The 23,652-nt window shown below is 32.9% G+C and overlaps 3 protein-coding genes and 1 pseudogene across 3 annotated transcripts; 1 reads left to right on the top strand and 3 right to left on the bottom strand.

The window, feature by feature from the left end:
* Positions 1 to 936: 936 nt before the first annotated feature.
* LOC123924516 lies at positions 937 to 4,666 on the bottom strand (annotated as a pseudogene).
* A 1,436-nt stretch (positions 4,667 to 6,102) lies between these two features.
* LOC123924513 (putative U-box domain-containing protein 50) lies at positions 6,103 to 11,421 on the top strand. The gene is made up of 7 exons (XM_045977439.1): positions 6,103 to 6,420; positions 6,529 to 6,641; positions 6,739 to 6,863; positions 7,542 to 8,004; positions 8,982 to 9,122; positions 9,386 to 10,501; positions 10,891 to 11,421. Exons 1-7 carry the CDS (start codon positions 6,252 to 6,254, stop codon positions 11,089 to 11,091), a joined length of 2,328 nt encoding a protein of 775 aa, XP_045833395.1. The 5' UTR covers positions 6,103 to 6,251; the 3' UTR covers positions 11,092 to 11,421.
* On the bottom strand, positions 11,307 to 21,913 carry LOC123924514 (nucleobase-ascorbate transporter 11-like). The gene is made up of 11 exons (XM_045977440.1): positions 20,130 to 21,913; positions 16,232 to 16,955; positions 15,161 to 15,258; positions 14,884 to 15,054; positions 14,697 to 14,797; positions 14,484 to 14,619; positions 14,174 to 14,224; positions 13,506 to 13,793; positions 12,727 to 12,961; positions 11,997 to 12,277; positions 11,307 to 11,903 (listed from the first exon to the last, which is right to left on the bottom strand). The coding sequence occupies exons 2-11, from the start codon at positions 16,941 to 16,943 to the stop codon at positions 11,682 to 11,684; spliced, it is 2,295 nt and encodes a 764-aa protein (XP_045833396.1). The 5' UTR covers positions 16,944 to 16,955; positions 20,130 to 21,913; the 3' UTR covers positions 11,307 to 11,681.
* LOC123924515 (protein SKIP34) lies at positions 21,406 to 21,953 on the bottom strand. The gene has a single exon (XM_045977441.1). The coding sequence runs from the start codon at positions 21,843 to 21,845 to the stop codon at positions 21,576 to 21,578; it is 270 nt and encodes an 89-aa protein (XP_045833397.1). The 5' UTR covers positions 21,846 to 21,953; the 3' UTR covers positions 21,406 to 21,575.
* Positions 21,954 to 23,652: the final 1,699 nt, after the last annotated feature.

Below are 23,652 nucleotides of genomic sequence, written 5' to 3'. Positions count from 1 at the left end.
TATAAGCTTGTTTTCGTATAAACTATAACCTGTTTTCATAAGCTATCTTTGAGAGCTTATCAAAATAAGTTGAAAACAGCTTATGAATATGTCATAATTTCTCCCGGATAGTCTTCCAAGTGTTTATATCAATAAATAAGCTCAAACAAGTCAATTCAAATGAGCCTTAAATAACCCAAGGAGTTCTACTATAATAGCATGAATTTGAATTATAAACAATTTTCTTTCCAAATAGAAATAAACAATAGTTTATTTCATGAGTTTTTACATGAGTTTGCAACAAGAGTTATGCAAAAGTAGATGGAGGCTCTATTCACCTTTTACATTTTTCTGGGGGTTTCAAGATTAATTAATAGTGAAAGTTTGGTTACTGCAACAGCATTGGCAAGGTTCGGGCAGGAGTAGGACATTCCATAAAAATCTTTCTGATCCGCTAGCTCTCACTCCTTGCCCTATTCGTAGTATATATTGCTTATCTGGTTTTGTTTGTACTATAATTGATGATGCACCTCAAATGTTTGTGATATGGCTTATTAGTATTAAATAATGAATGCCAGAAAAACTTGCATTGTTTCTTGCATCAAGCTTCATGCAGAACAAACTAGACATTTCCCATTTAGTTTGCAAAGCACATACAAATATGATTTCATTTATAATTAGCAAAATAAATACCTAGATTATTATCAGGTTGTTATGTTAAATATTAGTGTCATAGCTGCAACTGCAAGCAGCATTACTTAAAACTTAGCAGAGATTTTGCCATAGAAAGATTATACAAATTTAAACAACCTTTTAATTTTTAAGAGAGACATTACAACCAACCAATTAGAAAATTCACAATCAACCTGCAATCCGTACCCACATACGCGCACACATACATAATATGATTTTATATATATATATATATATATATATATATATATATATATATATATATATATATATATAAAGAAGTGAAATTAAAGAAAGCCTAATTGGTCTACTTCCTGGAAAGAGCATTTCTAATTACATCTAGCTCCCTGGTGACATCCTTCATATTTATTCTTTCTCTTGGTGACTCTGCTGAACAAGCAAGTCCAATATAAGAGTTCAAGTAAGCACTGCTTCAAATCATTAGGATGCAAGTGGCTTAGATTCTGATCACTATTATTTTCATCTTCTTCTGCTGATGTTGGTACAGTTGTTTGTATCAATTCTCTTGAGAGTAGAGTTGAGTCTACTATCTCTAGCAGTTTATCTGGCAGTGAAACCTTGACAAAAGAATAAAGATTCATACCATTTGTAAACATTTCATCTGTTGGTTTTCTTCTCGTTAGTATTTCCAGTAAAAGAATTCCAAAGCTATACACATCACCCTGTGCAGAAACATGACTTCCCACTCCATATTCTGAAAATTATGCACTTTAGGATTAATCACACAAATAATGAAAACATGTTACTTATAAAGGCATACAATTAGGATATAAAAACATTTCTGTTCCGACCACAAGTCTGCTGCACCTCTTTTTTCAGGTATTGTCCATTTTAGGTCTTTTATAAGTCCTAATGGTTATGTCCTTAGTTAAAAGGCGACTCAGTGGGTCGAGGAAATGAGTGTTTACAAACCACACTTAGACTCGATTCACAAGAAATGTGAGACTTTTTGGTGAATCGGAACAATTTAAAAAGCATAAATTAAATGGTATCAAACTATACCTGGAGGAGCATATCCAATTGTTCCATTGAATCCAATTGTGCTAGTTTGTAGATCAGAGATACCGTTGATGGCACATAGAATTCTTGCTAGTCCAAAATCACTAACATGAGCAACCATGTCATTATGAAGAAGGATGTTGCTTGGCTTTAAATCACAGTGAATGATTGGCTGCTCAGATTCATAGTGTAGATAGTGTATTGCACAAGCAACATCTGTCAGAATATTTAGTCTTTGAAGAAGGTTCAAATTTGGCTGACCTCTGATTTCGGAGTCGGGAAGTAGCCATTTATCCAAGCTTCCATTTTCCATGTATTCAAAAACTAAAGCTTTGAACTCATTACCATTGTAATCCATACTTGAGCAACATGTTAGAATCTTGACAAGATTTCTATGACGGATACTTTTGAGTGCATTACATTCCGCGATGAAACTCTTGTGAGCTCCCTTGACTTGAAGGTTCAAGACCTTTATAGCAACAACTCTTTCTTCTGACTCCAGAATTCCTTTATATACAAATCCAAAACCACCAGATCCTATCAAGTTGTTGGAAGAGAATCCATTTGTTGCTTGATAAAGTGTTTTGTATGAGATCTTTGCATTTTGATCTATTGTTGATGGAAAATTGGAAGTTCTCCAATGTGGTCTCTTCTTCAAAAATACTACAATATAGAAAGATAACAAAAGAAGAAAACAAACCACACAAATTATTATTACTATTATTTTCCAGGCCTTTTGGTTTTTGTGTTCCTTTTCTTTGACAACACATGGATGTAGATGTAACTCTCTGATACCACCACAAAGGTCATTGTTATTTTTCACAGATATTGCACTTTCATTTCTAAACACGCCTTCTGTCGGTACTTCACCATTCAACCTGTTAAAAGAAATATTCAAGTACTGTAGAACAGGAATACTCTCTAGACCTTCTGGAATTGACCCTAACAAGTTGTTTTGTGACAAATCTAAATACTGAAGGCCTTTCAATGAAGCCAAAGATGAAGGCATGGCTCCCTGGAAAAAGTTCCCTTGTAAGTTAAGGTATTCTAAACCTATGCATTGTCCAATTGTTGCAGGAATCTCACCAGACAGAAAATTTTTAGAAGCATCCAACTTATTAATGCTTTTCAGGTTGCCGATTTCAAAGGGTAGGCTTCCATTTAATGAATTATGGGATAAGTTGAGTAACATTGACAATGAAGGAAGACCAATGACTTGCCAAGGAATGGTTCCACTAAGGTGATTATTTGAAAGGTCCAAGTATTGCAACATTTTGCAATTACCAATAGTAGGAGGAATGTTTCCTTCTAGCATATTGTTCGATAAGTCCAGTTGAAATACCTGACTAAGGTTACCAAGTGATGATGGAATCTTTCCTGAAAGTTTGTTTACATTCAATGTTAATGATTGTATCTTTTTAAAATTTCCGAAAGAAGTTGGAATGGAGCCTGAGAGAAGGTTGAGCTCCAAGTCCAAGCCGATCAAGTTGACGAGATTTCCTAATCCTGCAGGAATATTTCCAGTAATCTGATTTCCACCAATATAAAACTGATTCAATTGATCTGAAAAGTTTGCTATAGAGTTTGGTAAAGAACCACCAAAGTTGTTTAGATTTAAATCCAACACTTTTAAATTTGTGCAGTTTGTCAAAGATGTCAAGAAATCCAAGTCCTTGGATGAATTACTCCCTAGATGATTATATTCCATAGCAATGGACCAGATCTCTTTTAAATTTCCTATTCCAGTTGGAACTTGTCCAACAAAGTTATTCCTAGGGATGTTAAATAACAACAATTGTGTCGCATTCGATATCGAAATCGGGATAGGACCCGAGATCTTATTCATACCAATGCCAAATTGTTGGAGATTAGGAAGTGTGAGGAACATGTTGGCAGGTAAAGAGCCATTAAATTGATTGACACCAGCTGAGAAGTAAGTGAGAGATGACATATTAAATAATGTAAAAGGAAGCATACCATATAGTTTGTTTGATGCAATAGAGATATGTGTCAAGTTTTTCAAATGGCCTATCTCTTCAGGTAATTTTCCATTCAAATTATTGATTCCTAAAATGAGAATCCTAAGAGATGTAAGGTTTCCTATAGATGCAGGTATTTCACCAGTCAAATTGTTCATACCAATTGATAGAACTTCTAGCTTAGTTAGATAACCAAGCTCCTTTGGTATTTTTCCAACTAGTTTGTTTCCTGTTAAACTCAAGCTCTTGAGTTCAGAACAACTAGACAAGTTGGTTGGAATTTGACCCTTTAATGTGTTATTGGTTAGATAAAGCTCTTTCAGCCTAAACAAATGACCTATTTCTTGTGGGATTTCACCATAGAAGCTATTGTTTTGAAGGTTAACATACCTTAGAAAGGTGAGGTTTCCAATTTCAGGTGGTATCAATCCAAGTAAGTCATATCCTTGTAGGTTCAAAGAAGTGACCCTTTGATGTTTGTGGCTGCATGTGACTCCATGCCAGTTGCAAAAGTAAGTTGAAGTATTCCAAAATTTCAAGATACCAAAAGGGTCATCTAGTATTGTTTCTTTGAATCTTAGTAATGACAATTGGTCTGTATCATTTCCTAAGGCACTAGCAGTATTCTTATGTTGGAGACATAGTGTTAGTGTAGTAGCAAAGAGAAGGAAAACATGAAAGCATGTTGAACAAAACAGATTCATTTAAATTGAGTCTTGGAGAATTGGATGAAATTAATGGAAATGTGTATGGTGCATATATTGTGCAATACAATTGATCTATATATAATATAATGATTGTGAGTTGAAGCTAATGTGTGTGAACATTGATACCTTTGAGTTGAAGTCGATTGGGTTGATATTATAGTGCTACTAAATCATTATTTGATTCATATGTTGATATTATAGTGCTACAAAATCATTATTTGATTTCTATGTTTTTGCCTCCTGATGACCATGAAATTTCATCATTGACTTGCTACCAACGACTTTTATTATTAGGAATTTAGGATATAGGTTTCGAAAAAGATAGTGTCCCTATTGATATCTTCTTTTCATTATAATTTATATGAAGATTGAAGGGTAATTACTAATTTATACGAAGAGCTGAAATGATGCTTCTGAAAGTTGAATTTTGTATAAAATATTCCATTTGTTTACTAGTATTTATTTATTTTGTACAATATATTTATTTATTATAAATACTAAGTAATTGTGGTATTAAAGTTCTTCAAACAATATGAATTTCTTATAAAATATTCCATTTGTCAGATTGTGTGTCATGTTAATGTTGAATTTCAACTGCAACGCAAGTGTGTGGATGAAAGAGATTTTGCTTGAGGGGGAGAATATCAGCCGATTGGAGGAACTCTTTAATGAGGAGGTTGTTGATAACTTGATATATCAAAAATACGAGTCCCGTTCCACATGGATGGGAAAGTGGGTGCTGAAAATTGTTGGGTGTATAAATAGTAAGAGTTAAAGAGGTCGTGTATCAATATTCAATAGGTTAAATTGTGGTGTTTAATTCCATTGGAGGTACGTGTATCAAGAAGAGATTCTCTCCATTAAATTATTTTCCAATGAAATTTTAGCCATGTTCTTTTTTTTTTTTTTGTCTGCAGTTCGAATTGACATTGGAGACAATCCAAGTCCCTCCCATCATATCTAACAATTATGAGATTTTATTTTTGTCACCCTAACAGTTACTCACGTGCCCTATACGTCTTTCAGTTTTTTTACTCTCCCACTACTTAATTAGAGGCGTTATAAAAATGAGATTTTTTTGAAAAATGTCGCCTGTTACTTAAGTAGTGGAAGTTATAAAGGTAGGATATTTTAGGAGGTGTCCACTACCTAGCGGATGAGGGTATTTTGATAATTTCGTAAGGCCCGCGAGAAATAAAATAGGATGACAAAAGTAAATCTCAACCATTATTTGCTTTCCAAAAGAAATACTAATAAGTCATTTTCTTTCTTTAAAGTAGAAATCTCTTGATCCAGTGACTTGAACTGTTTTCATCATTTTAATTTGATTTGAAGTAAACAAAATATTTGTTCTGTTCTTAAAAATTAGTGACGAATCATTTGAGAAAATCGAATCCGAATTTTGAATTGAACAATCTTTGTTCCAGACTTTATTTATCTTCTGAATAAATTCCAGATTACTAGGAATCATTTCTTGAGTTAAGCAACAAAAAACAAATCTAGGAATTACTAGTATACAAAATTGTTTCCATTTCAAAAAATATAAAATTGTTTCAGTCATTTTAACTAAACAAATATATAGGACAAGAAAAAAAACTAAACAAATGAATTCATGCTAGAAGAATATACATATCCTAAGGACATATCCTAAGAATATTACCTTCCAAGTGTAGAAAGCAAGACGAGAAAGTCCAAATAAGGTTCAACAAATAATAAATATGAAAAACAACAACAACAACAACAACAACAACGTAATAGCATTCAACAAACTCTAGTAAATATTGCCCATTATCTATATTTTCCAAATAATAAATTTATCACAAATGAGTCTTGACTAGCCTAACATTAAGGTACCTTAACAATCCTAAAAGTCATGGATGCAACTCAATATGAAAAAATCTATGTTGCAGTTGGCTATGATGTGGTAGATGGATTTCAAACATTGGATTGGGCTCTCAAGAAATGGAATTCTCATCCAAATATTTCTATAATCATTTTACATGTTAACTACAATACTTCCAATGATTATGTTTATACACTTCGTAAGTTTCTTACTTAAGTAGGAGTATCAGGATTCCAATCGCGGTCTTGTAAATTATATGCAATGTTCCTACCAATTGAGTTATATTTTATGATTTTTTCTTTTGCAGTTGGAAAACTCCCTGCAAAAGGTGCATGTGAAGAAAAACTAGAACGTATCAGGAAATATGAGCAAAACATAATCAACAATTTGCTTTCCAAGTATATAGCTTTATGTGACAAAGTGAGGAAATTAATTTTAGTACTTTCAAATGAAAGGAGAGATTGGTTTAAATTATTTCCTCCAATTAATGTAAGTTATCTTTGCCTATGTATTGCAGGTTCCAGCTGAAACATTTGAGGTTGAGAAATTTGATGAACCAATGCATAATCTCACTATAGACTTGATCCTTGGTCTTGGAATAACCAAATTGGTCATTGGATTTTCATTCATGAGGCCTTCCATGTACTCTCTCTTCTCTTCTCTTTTTTTTTTTTTTTTAATGAACGAAATGACAAGCAATTGGAAACTCTCTCTCACACACACAAAGAGGAGAGACCGGAGTTTGAACTGCGATCACGACATTCACCTAGCAATTTTGACATTTCTACCAATTGAACTAGAATCACACTCTCTGTCTCTATTTCTAAGAGTTATATAAAATTTTAGTCTCTGTCACAAATATTAATTTTAGTCTCTATAATTTAATTTTTTTTTGGTTTACAGTGAGCTAGGATCGAACCCAGGACATATAACGTACTACCCAAATCCCTTACCACTAGACCAAACCTAGTGGCTTTTAGTCTCTATAATTTGGTTCTAACATTATTAGTCTAAAACAATATAATATATATTTTTTTGTAATTGGTAAATAAAGATGATAAAATAATAAAATAAACCTTTTTTTAATTAAATGCATAGATTAAAATTGAATTAATTTTGTACCAAAAAAAAAAATGAAATAATTTTAGTGTTGGTTTAAAACTTTCTACAAATATTTGTTGAGATATTTTAGAAATTAACATAATTTTAAAGCAGAATCATAATATAATTTGATTGGATGTACAGGTAAAAAAAATCTAGATTCTATGTACTGATGTACATAACAACTCTTCAATGACTTACATTTTCATGTTTGTATAGGAAATCAAAAGATGTCATGAATGGATTATTCTATGTTCATCAATACAAGCCTGAATTTTGTGAGTTGTTCATAATATGTGGAGGAAAACAAGTTTCACCAAGAGTGAACAATGATGAAATAACCATGGAGGATGATAGTGGAGTCAAGGTTGCTAAAATGAGAGATAACAAAACAAATTTTATAGATTGGATAGAAAGAGTGTTCTGTGATAAAACCATTGATTCCAACGAAAGAGTTTCAAATTCAAGTAGATCATCAACTTCCTCAACAAATTTTGAGGCACATCTTGACCAAAACCAGTGGGAATTTTATGTCCAAGAAATTAATAATTATTTTCAAGAGTTACTGTCCTTAAATATGGAAGGAGGAAATTGTGAACAAGAATTTGATGATGATGATGATTCATTTATTAGTTCAATCGAGGCTGCATATGTCCAACAACTTAAAAATTCTGATATTCAGGTAACTAAATTTATGATAGATATATATAAAAAAAAAAAAATAAATTGGCCTTTTGCTGCATTTTTTACAGGCCTAGTAGCGAGGAGTGTGCACAGGGATGTCAATTTGTGCTCATAATAATTGAGAATTCTCAGAGACGAGGGTCAAGGGGGAATTTTTCCTCTGCAGGGACGACGAGGGTCATACCCCGAAACCCTCGTCCCTACAAAGACTTTGTTTCCAAGTTGTTTACTAATTTATGGTTAAATTTGTTTTATTGTTAACTTTGATATTTTTTACTACCAATTTAACTATAAGTGAAAAATGATAACCGAGCGTTAGTTGTTCAAGTGGTGATTGACACTGAACTTGATAGGGAGGATCACAGTTCTATCACCCACAACTGCGATCGGGAGGGGGCTAGCTGAAATCACTTGATGGGACATGGAGCGGGGAGATAATTCTTGCCTCTATTCTGTTGACATCTCTAAGTACACTTATGATCTAGATCATACAAATTGTCTATAAATGTACATCTTAATGGCACAGCTTTAGTGATTTTATTAGATGATGCATACACATGAGAGCTGATATTAGAAGTGGGAAAAGTATAACATTTACAGGGTGGCCTACGGCCCAAGCTATTAAAGCAAAGGGTTTTAGGCTTAAAAAACTGTTTTTTCATGTATTAAAAATCCTAAGAATAAATACATAAATACAAAAAAAATTAAAAAGACCTCAAAAATATGTATAGATACACACAATTGATATACTTTATTAAAACATTTTGCATCTCAAAAAACAACAAATGTAAATTTTGAATAAAATATTATTATTATTATTATTATAATAATAATAATAATAATAATAATAATAATAATAATAATAATAATAAAGGTCTCTAATAAGTGTTGTGTTAGAGCCACGCATTTATATTATGTAAGATTTACATTGTAGACTTGTAAAAATTGTATTCCCTATATTTGAGACCAACTCAGAGTGCTGAAGGAAAATTTGAGATCCTCACATATAAACTGAATGAAGCTTATAATACAATCCAAATGAAAAGAAAAGAAGAAAAGGACAATTTGGATAGGCATGCAAAAGCTGAATGGGCGATTTATATATGCAATCGTCAGGTAATAATATTTATAATATGAAGAAAAATAAAATTTAACAATAGTTTAGGTGGTTATTACAGTTTAAATATATCATTAATTATGTTTAGTTGATAGTTAATGAATTTGTGACTTGTTATTATTTTAATTAACAATCAATTGAATGTAATTAAGCACATTAATTATTAAATAACATTAACTATTGAAATTATTGTCGATTTTAAATTATTTCAAATTTGTGTCAAAATGTACTTTCTAAATAACACAAGGTATCATTTTTTTAGGAAGAAGAACTTGAATATCTAAAAAGTGAAGAAGTGACAAAAAGGGAAGAGCTAAAGAAAGAACTTAATGTAGAAAAAGAACAAATTCAAAAAATTAGAATGAATGTTGAAGAGAGCAAACAAAGGCTTAGCTCATTGGTAGAGCAACAACTAGACCTAAAAAATAAGCTTCATGTTTCCACATTGGAAATTTCAGAATGTGAAACCAAACTTGAGAATGTAATGGCTGCAAGGACAGAGATGTTAATGGTGATTGAGGAGCTAAGTAGACAAAGGGATGTGTTGAACAAAAGGGTTATGTTTTTCAAAGAAAAAGAAGATGACAATAATGAAATTAGTAATATTAATGAGAAGAGTTTTTATTTAAGAGAGTATACTAAGGAAGAGATCATGTTGGCCACCAACAACTTTTCAGAATACTTTAGGTTGAAATCTTGTGGGGATTGGAGTAATGTTTATAGAGGAAACATTAATCATTCCAATGTTGCAATCAAGATGCTTGGTTCTACTTTTGCCTTGTCCCAACAAGATTTCCAAGCTAAGGTAAATATTCGGCATCCTCATCTAGTTGCTGTATTGGGCTTCTGCTCTGAGCCCAAATGCTTAGTTTTGGAATACATGCAAAATGGAAACTTGGAAGACAAGCTACTTTGCAAGACTATAAGCTGGCAAGATTGCATAAAGATAGCCATAGAAGTTTGTTCTGGGCTGGGCTTTCTAAATTCATTTCAGCCCAGGCCCATTATTCATTGTCACATTTCTCCATCCAACATTCTCCTAGACAACAATCTTGTTGCAAAGGTGACATTTTGTTTTCATGGTTGCAATGAAGAATGTAATGTTGGGTTAGTTGTGAAAGAAATTGGAATTTTGTTGTTGCATATATTGACTGGAAGAGGAAATTGGGGGACAATTGATATGGAAGCCTTTTATGATGAGATTGGTGAAGAATGGCCATTTGATGTAGCAAGAGAACTTTTGGACTTAGCAACGAGGTGCATGTCCAATGTAGAAGAAATGAGTATAAGAAAAATCATGGAAGAACTCAATGAAATCAAAAGAAAAGGTTGTGACTCCATTAAAGTGCCTAATATTTTCCTTTGCCCAATCCAAAAGGTTCGTTTCCTAATCAATTTATTTATCTATATCTATATTTTTAACAAAATTTATCTATTTATCTTTTTGTTCACTTGCAAACCACCATTTTGATCTCTAAAAGTGTAACTCGTTGTCACATTGGTCCTTGAATATATCGAAATTTTATGGACTAAATTGACCAACAAAATACACATCGAGAGACTAAATTGACTACCTATAAACAAGTTTAAGATCCAAAATGATTTATAAAAAGAGATATTATGGATTGGTTTGCAATTTTGATACATTCAAGGTCTAATATAACGAGTTACACATTCGAAGACCAAAATACCAAAATGGTGGTTTGCTCATTTGCTCACTTAATTAGCATTAAAAGTAATGTGTCACATGTTACTACCTAAATGCAGAGAGTAATGAGAAATCCATACATAGCAGCAGATGGATTTTCTTATGAGCTGGAAGCAATAGAAGAGTGGTTGCAATCTGGAAATGACATATCACCCAAAAGCTTGAGGCTGAAGAATACATTACTTTTACCTAATCATAACCTCCGTTCCCTAATTCAGTATTGGCATAGCAAGAGATCAGCTAATCAAGTTGTCAAATAAATACACACATCTGCTTATAACTTTATTTCCATAGGTTCTCCGCGGAAGGAGTCCTATTCAAACCCCGTCAAATATTAAATGTGGACACCTCTTCTAAGAAAAATAGATTTATTTATAACTTTTATCTAATACTAATGATCAACTTTGCATAATTTTTTCGTCAAAAAAAAAAATCGCATTTTTATGCTTTTTAACTATCCAACTAACTCATGAAGTATATTAAACATTTGATTTATTGTAACTTTAAATATCAAACAGGTAGAAAGTATAAAATGAATTATCAATTGATTAAAAGAATTATGTATAAGTAATCAGTGCTATACTATTTCCTATTTGGTATACTGTAATTCAATCCATCTAAATGTTTTTATTCTTCATAAGCTATGTTCAATCCATCTATATCTTCTATGCTCCCTCAAAGCTCCAGGCTATGTTCTTTTTTACAATTTTTTCCTCCTCCATGTTCCCACAGAAGAAGAAAAATTAATACATGAATCAGTATTGAATGTTACCATTAGTCACTTTTTTACCGAATACTGGCATTGCAAAAACATCACTATGATAATTGACATCCCAACTATGTTGGCGTCTCAAACTCCTAACCATCTTGCCCAACAGAAACATCTAGCAACTTTCTTTGGTAGAGAATATGCAGATGTCAGTGTGGGATCCATCGCAATGTCTTGAGGTTGCGTCCATATATACGCGGCGCGTTCCTGTGAGCTTCTTGGGACAGTGTTTTCCAGTATCAATGCCACCAACAGTGTAACCACCATGTTTAAGGACATAAGTGCATTGATTGCAAAGTCAAGCTAACAAAAAAGGGACAAGTTAATAATCTATCTAACTTTATGATTGACATATTCTTATGTAAACTATAAAAGCTGTTCCTGATAAGTGCTTACTTGTTTAATGCCTGAATGGAATGGTCCACTAGAAGCAGCTGCATAAGGTACCAAATAAGAGGGCAATACCAAACTGGTTTGAGGCTGATATTGTTGAAAATATGCAGGAATGGATAAACCAAGAAACAATGAAACACCAACTATTGTTATATTCCTAAATTTTCCTGATTGACCATTTTGTAATGTTGAGAGGCCTAATGCTGTATTAAGGGCCCAAATGAAACATAGTACTGATGCAGCCAAGGCCTGTGGAATAGAAGCCAGAAGAGCACCCACCTTTCCTATAAGGAAAACAAATATATTCAACCTTATTGCCACTTTATTGAACCTTCAAATTGAACATGAAAATAAGTTGAGAATTTTCATTTTTCTACTTTTAATTACAAAAATACTACTTAGATTTCACTTTGTTTTCGTCTAACCGAACTTTGAATTATCAAGGTCTCTTTTCTTTAAAAACCAGAGAGTTAAAACCAAAAAAAGAATCACCTTATTTTCTATTTCTAAGTATAGTAAGAAAATAACATGTTAGTCTAGTAATGAAAACAAGAATGAACTTATAAGATTTTTTCTCAAACCGAATGAATGCAAATAGAAATACTCTGAGAAAATCATTAGTCAGACTTTACTTACCTTCTGACGAAAATTAACTATAAAACATTAAGATTAAGTTTAAAAAAATTGTGATAAAATTATGGCTCAAGCATGTCATCGAGTTTTGGCGCTTTACCCATAAATGAGAAGAGGATCATGAAGGCTGCTCCAAGTTCCACTACCCTTCTACTTGCCACCTTTGTTATGTCAATTATGTGAACATTTTCAGTCAAGGTAGTTGAACCAGTTCCTGAACCCCAAAGACCTGCTAATATACTACAGAAACCCTCCAATGCAATTCCACGGCTCACAACTCCTGTTGTCGGAGGCCTCAAATTAATTCTCAAAGATGCATTGTGATAAGTTCCAACCTAGAAAATGAACATACCAGTCACATAACTTCATTTGAAGGCTTAAAAGTGATTTTGCACATTGAAGATAAGGGTTTTATAAAAAGTGGTTTGTGACTGCGATGAGGGCTGCATCATAAAGTTTTTTTTATGTCTTTTACGACTGCGATCGAGGCATTATCAGCCACATTTGACTGAGATTCTCCACAATATGAAATATTGTGATCCAGCCGCAACTGTGATTTAAAGCCTTATTGATAAGTGATAACCACCATTTTGCATTTGTGATTAAAATGCATTTTTATATAAGAAAGTCCACAATGTTAAAATGGTGCTTGAGTTTTCTCAAACTCTTTTTTTTTTAATGGCAAATTGTTAGTATGTTAATTGTTATGTTTGGTTTTTTACACCTTGCCAGGACTAGAACCCTAGACCTCAAACTCCTTTAACCCTTAGCTCAACTAGTTCAACCAGCCCATCCAACGCAGTTTTCTCAAACTTATTATTAGTGAGGATATATAAAAATATTATTTTACACTTGCAAGAAGTTAAATAATGTACTTACAGAATCCACAGAAGCAACCAGAGACACAATGACCATGATTATGCAAGTCCTAAAATGGAAAATTGGGAAACCCCATTGTAAAGGGTAAGGAATTCTGAGCCATGAAGAAGTTGACAGTGCATTTGATACATCAGTCCTGCAATGCTTCATTGTATAAACATGCTTTTTGCATGCATCAATCAGAATGTTTGAGCTAGGGATATTGGGATTGCATCCTTTGTAGTTATATGCTCCCCCGGCTGTTAAAAACGACGCATATATCCAAATTATTGTAACACTTAAAGGAACCTACAAATATTAAAATGTGTCCACAGAATCTGTTAGTATATATATATAGTTAAGGACACTTGCATATTAGAAAAGAAGCGTCTAAGCTTGTAGCATGGAAAAGATTTTATGACAATTCTGATTCCCTGCGGTAAGGAATCCCGCATTCATGCACTCGGGGAATCGGATTGTTCAGGAAAATGACGATTGTAGTTTTAATTTTATAATTCAAAATACTGAATTTGAATCTGGACCGACCAATCTTGAGTAAACGGCCGTCGATGTCCCAACTGCGTGAATGCAAGAATTTCCTGACCGCGGAGTGCACAAAAGTTGTATAAAAAAATGTCATGTCTAAAAAAGTTAAAATCAAACAAGTGACATTAAATTTAAATACTTACAGCGTAAATTCGAAAAAGGTGGTTTCCAAAGATAGATATTCCTCTAAGATGCTACAAATAAGAAAAGAAGGAAACTCATGAAATCATTTAATGAAAGACTGTCCATGGTCATTTTTTTTTGTAGATAGACGAAATTGCAAGCATTTAAAACCTCACACACACAAAGTGGAGGAACCAGGGTCCAAACCCCGGTCACGGCGTTCGAACAAGCAATTTCGGCATTTCTGCCGGTTGAGCTAGGATTTGTGGACAAGTCCATGGTCATTTTAGTAAAAAAAATAAATGAAATAGTTGGGTTAGATGGACTCACCAGTGTGAATATTAGAACCAACACTATTTGTGGAATGCTAATTTCCATGCAAGTTCCAGCTTGTGGAAATCCATAGCTGAAGAATGCTAAACCTACAGCAGCAACAGTTGGAGCCACAACAATTGGGTTGATTATCCTACACCAAAGATAGTAGAATGCTTAGTCTTGATGAAATTTATCAGTGGCTTAAAGATCACATGCAGATTTTTTTACCTGAGAAGAAGAGACATTAAACCACTAAATCCCAGAATACATTGGAATATTGAACCAACAATTATAGCTCCTTGAAGTTCCCTCATTGTGTGCCTAAATTTCTGCCGTTATAACAAGACATTATTATCGAAAACCAGAAACAGTTACCAACAATAAGAAGAAAAACCAAAGTTAAATGTGACTTTACATGGTGATTAAGATTTCGGAACTCTTCAGAATTTATGATAACTAATGCTGGTGCTAAGTATACAAATGAGCTCCCTTGAACTAAAGGAAGTCGAGTTCCAAGGTACGAATGCAGTATCGTTGTGACTCCAGATAGAAACAGCATTGTGGAAATTACATTAGCTGTATCGTTCTGTTAACATCGATCGCAAAAGTTAATACATATGAGTATGGGATACTATCAATTTTTCAAGTGCATAATCAAAGCATGAACCATTGCATAAAGTGTATATGCTTACATCTGTTCCACCCATGACTGGGATCATTACTAATGGGATTAACACTAATGAGCCAATCAATGATAGATAGTGCTGCAGGCCATAGTAGATAAGAGGTACTGCAGTTAAAAATGCTATGATATAAGTAAAAATAAAGTACTAACATTTTTAGCATGTCTGAGTATTAACCTTGCTATTTATAGCATACAGAAAGTAGCTTAAGAGCTTACAAATACATCATTATAGACTAACTTGTCAAGATAAAGTGAAACGACTTTGCTAAAATTTAAGCTAAAGGATTCCCTGCAGTGGGAAAAGCTTGCAATTTTCAATCTTGACCATTAATCTGAGATCAGATTATTCAAATTACATAACAAAATCGGTTTAAAATGATTTCGACTGTTAATTTGAGATGGAATGGTTGGGATCGAAAACTGCATGACGCAGTTACTATACCAAATTCAAATGTAATGACCAATCGGCTTATAATTGAAATGAATTTTGGGTTTGTGAACACTGAACACCTAAAATACAAAGAAGCTAGCTACATAACTGCTTACTACTCCCTCCGCCGACAATTATAAACAAAACTTCACTTTTCAGATTCATTGAATAACTGATGTATCAGGCCTAAAATACATCAGTTATTCAATGAAGTTATTCAATGAATCTGATAAGTGAAGTTTTGATGATAGTTGTGACCGAAGGAAGTACATATGAGAAAGTTACATAGCTAAAGAAAAAATATCACGCAGTTCAAAAATTATATGATAAATGAAACTGGTTAGGATATACGATACTGACTTAAGGCTAAGGCTAGCATAACATAAGGGTTAAAATCTATTTTCCTGGCACCAACCAACACAGCACCGATACATGTAGTTCCATTCAATTTTCCTTTTTCTCAAATTATTACCTGTGTTGGCGAGTAAGTGTCAATGTTGAGTTCGGTGACTGTGTTAGTGTGTCAAAGGTTAGACATCAACATTTCCATACAAATGCAAGTTAAACCAACCATACTATTTTGATAACTATCCAAAATTAGCTTTGCAAGTTAAATGTGAGAAACAGGTAAAATCAATTTATACTAACCATGACCAGGATTTTCTGTGAGTCCATACTTCATTCCAGATGGTCTTTGACACTCTCTATCAACAGGTTCATCCCCTTCTGCATACAGATTCACCTTAACATCTCCTTCACTTACACCTTCCTCTTCCTTCTTTTGCTCGGGCATTGGAGCAACCGCAGCGACTCCAAGCCCATGACCATCACTATCCCTAATCAAATTCACCACTACATTAGTATCATCACCATTCCCTCTTAAATCAATTTTCTTGACACCATAATCCAAAACAGGTTCAACCCCATTTTTCCTCCTCTCATTTTGGTTCCCTACTATCCCATTCAACGCATAGTTTGCCCTCAAAAACCTATCTTTCTGACTCCTTTTAACTCCATGCTTGGACTCAAGATCTAGTTCAATCTCATCGTCCTGGTTCGGCCTCGCAACCCCGAGAACCGGATCAATCTCTATCTTAGGAGAAGACCCTCCTTCTCTATGATCAACATCATGAACAACAACACTATCAAAATTCTCACTTGCACTAGTCCCAGCTTCACCTGAATAATCAGATACAAACCCAGTTTTCTTTGCCCAAGTCTTCAACTCTTTAGGATTGTGATCTCTTCTTGGAACAAAAGGTTCAATTTTTATACCATTAGAATCTTGCTTCTTTTTGCTATTGCCACCCCTCATAACTTTACCCTTATCTAAAATTTCTGAGCTTGACCCAGTTTCCATTTTAGCTTTTTCCTTTGAAAAATTGCAATGATAACTCAAATAAATTCAACCCAATATAGTCCAAAGAAAAAAGATAGAAACTTTGCAACAAGAAGAAGCATGAGACTTCACACTACAGCAAGAAAACAAACAAAAAAACAAACTACAGAAGAAGAGACAGTGAGTAGAAGCAAAGGTACAGTGAAAATGGCGACAAGTTTAACTCATTGCAGCTTAAAAGTTTCTATCAAAAAGTGTGTTTGTGATCATTTTTGGCATGTTTGATGTTGACAATGTAACATGCTAATTTAGCAGATGAATTCTCAGATAGATAGGTGTCTGAATCTGAATTTTGTCCTTTTTTTTTTTCTTTTTTCTTTATTGGTGGAAACTGATCATACTACAACAACGTGGGACTCTTTACTTCAAATTGAAGTTTCATTGTTTTTAATCTCTGTAGCAGAATTTGAGGGAGGGAATAGTATAGTAGTTTAATTGGTTTGTCACATGATAAGATGATGATGATGATTGATTTATATGGTTGAAGGAAAATGTGGGACTTAATGTGTCTCAATCATATAGCTATGCTCATTTATGTCACATTTGATTGGTTTACTGTCATTTGGTAAAAATTATAATGATGATTTTAATTTAAGAGCCTAATTTCAAGACAAGTGTTAAAAATTCTGTTGGGGAATACTGCAATAAAATATCAAAATGAGGATGAAGATATGATCCATCAGTTTTTCAATAAATTTAAAAAGTTATTTTTTGCTTATAATAATAATCGAAAGGAGTATACAAATAAATTTTAAAGTGCATATTGACGCACTAAGTTTTAGGTGATTTTTTCGCATTAATTTACACAAATTTAATGTAATAGAGATGATTGTAATTTTCTTTTTTGTTTTTTCTTTGTTACAAAAAGATAGTAGAGCCCAGATGATTGTAATTTTCCTTTGTGATAGAATAAGATATTTGTGATAACAATTTCCCCGTAATTATAATGTATAATAATTAAATAGTTGACCAAACATTATATATATATATATATATATTCTATTCACATAATAAGAAAGACAATCATTTCATTATCTTACATGGTATCAACCCTAATCAATCTCTCATTCCATTATCTTACATTTCGGTATATTTTGAAATCATTGAAGTGAATTTTCACATTCACTTTATCTCTATTTATCAATAATACTTTGCAAATTAAAATTCACTCAATTATTCTCGTAAATTAATAATTATGGATTTAAATCCTCTTATATTGAAATTAAACATCATAAAATATATCATGTCTCTGTATTGTACTTGAGGATATATTCCAAAAAAAAAACACTAAAAATTATGTTTTGAGAATTCACCCTCAATAAGCTCTTCATGTAGGATTTGGATTTTGTGAAGTCGACTGCATGCAGTCAGTGGATTTGGATCGTCTGATCAAGATCAGACGACTCAGATTTTAAGGTCAGATTTTAATTAGAAAATCTGATTTTAAAATCTGAACCGTCCGATCTTGATCAGATGGTTTATATGTGGCCGACTGCACTACAGTCAGTATATTTATGAATTCACTAAATCCATATCCCTTCATGTAGTCCACTAATTTTACGACTTCAACTCTTTTAAGATTTCACGTCCCCAAACTTCCCTCTCCATCGAAAATTCTCTCAATTTTGTGTATCAAACATTAGAAAGAAAAGTGGATGGTGAGTTTTAAATTTTAATGGAGAAATTGAAAATATAATAAAAAAAAAAAAGTGAAATGTACAAAAGAAAATAATTTGTTTTCTCTAACACACCTAACTCTATGCCTGATCTTAACTTAAGACTGGATTTAACCTCACCCCTGGGCCATACCAGATAGTATAACTTTGGGGTTACGTTGGAATTTGCTAGAGTGTTACCTCATCATGTTCTTTTCCTTAACTAATAATTAATTTTCAGAACAAAAAAAATTTGTGTGATTATCTATATACCTAAATTTTAAAAGGACAGTGTGATCAAGTGAACTACCACATACTATGTGCTTCATTAGTTGAATTGAATTTAACGAATCAAATTGGAAATTATTTTTTATACCAAAAAATGGAAATATTAGACATATTAACATGTTAAGATGGGTATGATATAAGATATCATTCTTCAATTGTTAAAAACTTTATCATTTACAAACAATAAATTGGTTTAAATGGTAAGAGTTCTAAGCTTCTTAAACAGGTGTCCAGAGGTTTGATTTCTTTTTCCTTCTTGATGGTTACAATACTAATGTCGTAAATAAGTCAAAATGGAGAAACCGGAGGGGATAAGTAAGAGTAGTCTTGTATGCCAAGGAAGGAACATTGTCAAGCTTGACCTAGTTTTATTACCTCCATAATAGTATGCTCTAAATATGATGTTGATATACATAGTGCAGTGATGTTATAGTAATGTGTGGAGTTGCCTTAGATTAGGCTTCAAAACTTCAATGAATAAAGTTTTACCAAATACAATTATCACGTTTCTATAGAAGCGTTTTTTGTGTTATGACATAAGTGATGGAGGATAGGTTTTGCTTATATCTATTTAGTAAAATACTCAAAAAACACAAGCAGGAGCTTTAGCTATGCCTATCAAATGTTAGGAGCTTCATTTTACACATAACTTTCTCAGTTTTTAGGGGCAGGCCCTTCGGTAAAATTACGAACCGAGTCTTGGCCTATGATAAAATATACTATCCAAAATTTCATTCAGGGCTCATAATTTGCTAATGTTGTTAGCTTGGTAATACCTAGCAACCTAGCAAATTATTATGGTCTTCTATAATTTTTTACAACAGTGACTCAACCAAAACCACATTTTAAATCATCAATAGTTATTTTCAACAAATGCAAAAAAACAGTGATATCTATTGACCATGGTTCTACTATCCACGGCAGACACAATCAGTTAATGTGTGCTTTTTAAAATGCTCTGAACTACAATTTTCATGATGTTGCTTGACCCCAAGACAACAAAATACCAAACTGAATAATGATAATCTAGAAGGATTGCATCAACCTTTCTGTAACACTACAGTTCATATTATTCGAGAGATCATAGAAACACTGATCCATGCTAATATGCAAAAATACAACTTCGGTAATATATGCCATCTCCTAAAGTACAAGCATATTATATATCACCTGATGGATGCACTGCATTTGATGCATTCATTACCTTTTTTGTTGGTTAAAGAGATCATGAACATTGTTTCACCAAGTCATGACTGAGGTCATGCTGCGCAATTGTCATAACAAATTGCCTATAGATGATCAAGATTTTTCAGCATACCTGATCGAAAGGAGATAAAAGATATAAAAAAATTTGGATGAGGATTCAACCCAGCAAGATAAAAGGGAAGGGCAAGAAAGCAAAAACTGTGATACATGTGCTTTTAAGATTAGGCTAAAACAAATTATCTGCACAAAATGGTAAACAAAAATAATTAAATGAGTCAGAGATACCAAACAATAATGTGATTTCTGTACGATAAGAATCAGAAGACGAGTCTCTAAAATATAGAAGCTTTCTCAACATGCTGCTTTGACTAACTCAAGTTTTTCTTTCCACTCTCCCCTTTAATTCCCTACCCATCTTACTTCCCATTTTCTAATTCTAAGCAGGTAACTAGACCACAGAATCACAGAAAGTAAGAATGCAATGTGGCAATATAATAACTAGAGGTTTCTATTTTATCATATAGTACCCTCACAAGGAGAGTAACTGTCTTCACGACAATGAAGAAAGACATATTAAGGTACTGTTTTATTAAACAGCTTAAATAAACCCTTATCATATAAGTATTCAAGATTAAACAGTTTGTACAATGGCGGAGTGATGAAGAAAGACATATTAAGGTACTGTTTTATTAAACAGCTTAAATAAACCCTTATCATATAAGTATTCAAGATTAAACAGTTTGTACAATGGCGGAGTGAACCGGGGATAACTCTGCATAACTTAATTATATAAGCTATTCAATTTTCAAAAACTTGTCTAAATTACAAATCACTAACACAAACACCAGACATGTAAACACCAATGATAAATCATAAAAATGGAAGTGATTGAATATAACCACATATGCTGGTGTTCAACATCGAAACATGTCAGATACCAGACACACACACCTTCAGTACAAAGTAAAATTATTGGTTTGCTATATAGTTTCTAAACACTTGCACAAAAGTTTGCATCATTAAAACCTCAAATAAATCCTTGTAAAAACCCTTGAGCACATTTTTACAAGCTCATCATAACTGAATTATTCATCCACAAATAATCGAAAACCATTTCCACATGAATGTCAATCAAATTATTCGAGTTCTAATTCGAGCTACAACCAACACGAAAACCACAAAATGACAATTGAAATCTTATATCATCAATCAAATTCACAAAATCTACCAAAATAACAACAATTCCCCTAAACAAAACCCAAACAACAACGAGATTCTGAACGAAATTCCCCACAAATCCACTAAAATTAAAGCAGCACAAATTTTACAACAAACATCCACAATTATCCACAACAAGTTCACAACAAACAATAAATTTAAAAATAAAAATGTAACAACATGATATAGACAGGGTTGTTGACGGTGACGGTAACCGTAACGGCGGTTATAGAGTAGGTGGTGGAAGAGAAAGGAGGCGAGCGAAACGTTGTTGTTGGAGACGGTAACGGCGTTTGAGATAAGCTTCAAGGATTTCCATAACAGATAGAAAGCGCTTCATTTCATGGAGGCGGCGCGTGAGCTGAGCTTCACGAGCTCTGGCGCGAGCGAGCCGAGCTTCGGTGTCGGCGAGACGATCGCGGAGATTTTCGAGCACCGACGTTGAGTTAACGTTAACGGAGTCTTTGGGAAACGATGGATGTTGCCCGCAACACATAGTTTCAGATTTTTCAGAAAATCGCGATTGAAGAAGCAAGCAAGTTCTGGTTCTGGGTTTGGGATGATGAGATTTTTTTCCTTCGATTCACGTTTTCTCTTCTCTTGCACCTAACTTTTTGTTTTTATTTTGCTTAATTGTATTATTGGTATCTCTTTTGACATAATTATAAAATTGGCCCTTTATTTTAAAATTTAACATTTTCATCCCTTAACTATTAAATATTTGCAATTTTTTCCACCACTCTGAATTTGGTGCTCTAAAATTAGCGAGATGGTATTTGTTTTTTTATAAGCAAAAAATGAATTATAAAGAATATCAGAGGTACTCAACCCTTATAATTCAGAATAAATCACTTTAGATGCGTTGAAAATAATATAAAGGATTATTACGCCAATAAGAGAAAGTTAAATTAACATTGTTCCATGTTCGGCCTATAAACCAAAACCAAGAAAAATAAATAATTTGCTCCACTAAAGATGATATATTGACACAGGAGGAACACTTCCTTAGGCACAACACCGAATAAAAGGTGTTGGGTACACACACATAATTTTAACAAATTAAAACATAAAATGATTAATTAATGTTAGATGATTTGACTAAATTATTTAACATTTATTTTTTCTCTTTTATGAGTGTGTGCCTGAATGAATTTTTGTTGGGGTTGTGCCCAACTAAGAATTGCTCTTGACACAATTTCCTCTAATTAGCGAGATGGTATATTTTGTTTTGCAAATATACAAGATTATCGTCATAATAACAAAAGTATTGATATGTAGAAATTAAGAAAGAAACAAAGTAAATTTTTACGATATTCATAAAAATTAGAAAGAGTAGTAAAAACAAAGAGAATATTTGATAGAGACATGGTTTTGGTCTTCAGAAGATTATCAAGCATATTAACAGAACGATCCGCACAAGTATATTTGATATCCTTACCACCTCAAGCAGATGGTACTGGTTACAACATATGGTTATGGACACCTCAACTTGTCCTAAGATTTAGTAAAATAAGAGTAATATGCTATGAATAAAACTTGTTAGGAATCCCAATCAACAAAAACATACAAGAAGTGGTCATAGAAAGTGTGTCATGAACTACTCTTCATATTGACTTGTCTTCCACGATCATGGAAGGAACTTGATTTTTTTGGCCAATTATTAACTTTCCAATTGTTCAACTTTTAGTGACGGTTTCTTGGCCTTTTACTATGACCAATTTTTATTTTTTTTATAAGCCAACTACGACCAAATTTGATTTGCATAGATTTTTCGCCTTATCTTCATTAAAGAAGGTCTTTCCCTATCATAAATCAAGTCTTGGTCATTAAGGCACCATAAAATGCATTCTTTTCCCATCTTTCTTCCTATGTTCGATGAGTTTCTCTCTGAACATCGTTAGCATTGGCCTCCAATGCAAGTATGTGACATCCTTCACGATTTGAAAAGCATTTTGAAACCTGAATATAACCTTCATTTGTGTGCACCACCTATATATAGTATTCTCACTTGTAAACTAGTAGGGTAGTTGAGAATTGATTCAATGTTGTGCTCCCATTTTTCATTGCAAGAAGCTCGAATCGAACCAATGCTTTATGACTATGATATCAATTGGTTGGAACTATTTGAGATTTCTTAAAGATTAAAAAAAGTGAATTTGAGAGAACCTAGAAAGATTCTTTATGGAATTGTTTATTGATGGAAAGGAATGAATTAGAAATGCTTATGATCTATGTACTTGTACACAAAATAGAAAGCATAACTAACTAACTAAAAAAACTAACTAACTAAAATTTCTCAAAAT

This window comes from Trifolium pratense, linkage group LG4 (genome assembly GCF_020283565.1).
Source record: "Trifolium pratense cultivar HEN17-A07 linkage group LG4, ARS_RC_1.1, whole genome shotgun sequence".
NCBI classification, from domain to species: domain Eukaryota; kingdom Viridiplantae; phylum Streptophyta; class Magnoliopsida; order Fabales; family Fabaceae; genus Trifolium; species Trifolium pratense.
Note: the sequence above shows the minus strand (reverse complement) of the source record. Positions and strands in the feature narration are given on the sequence as shown.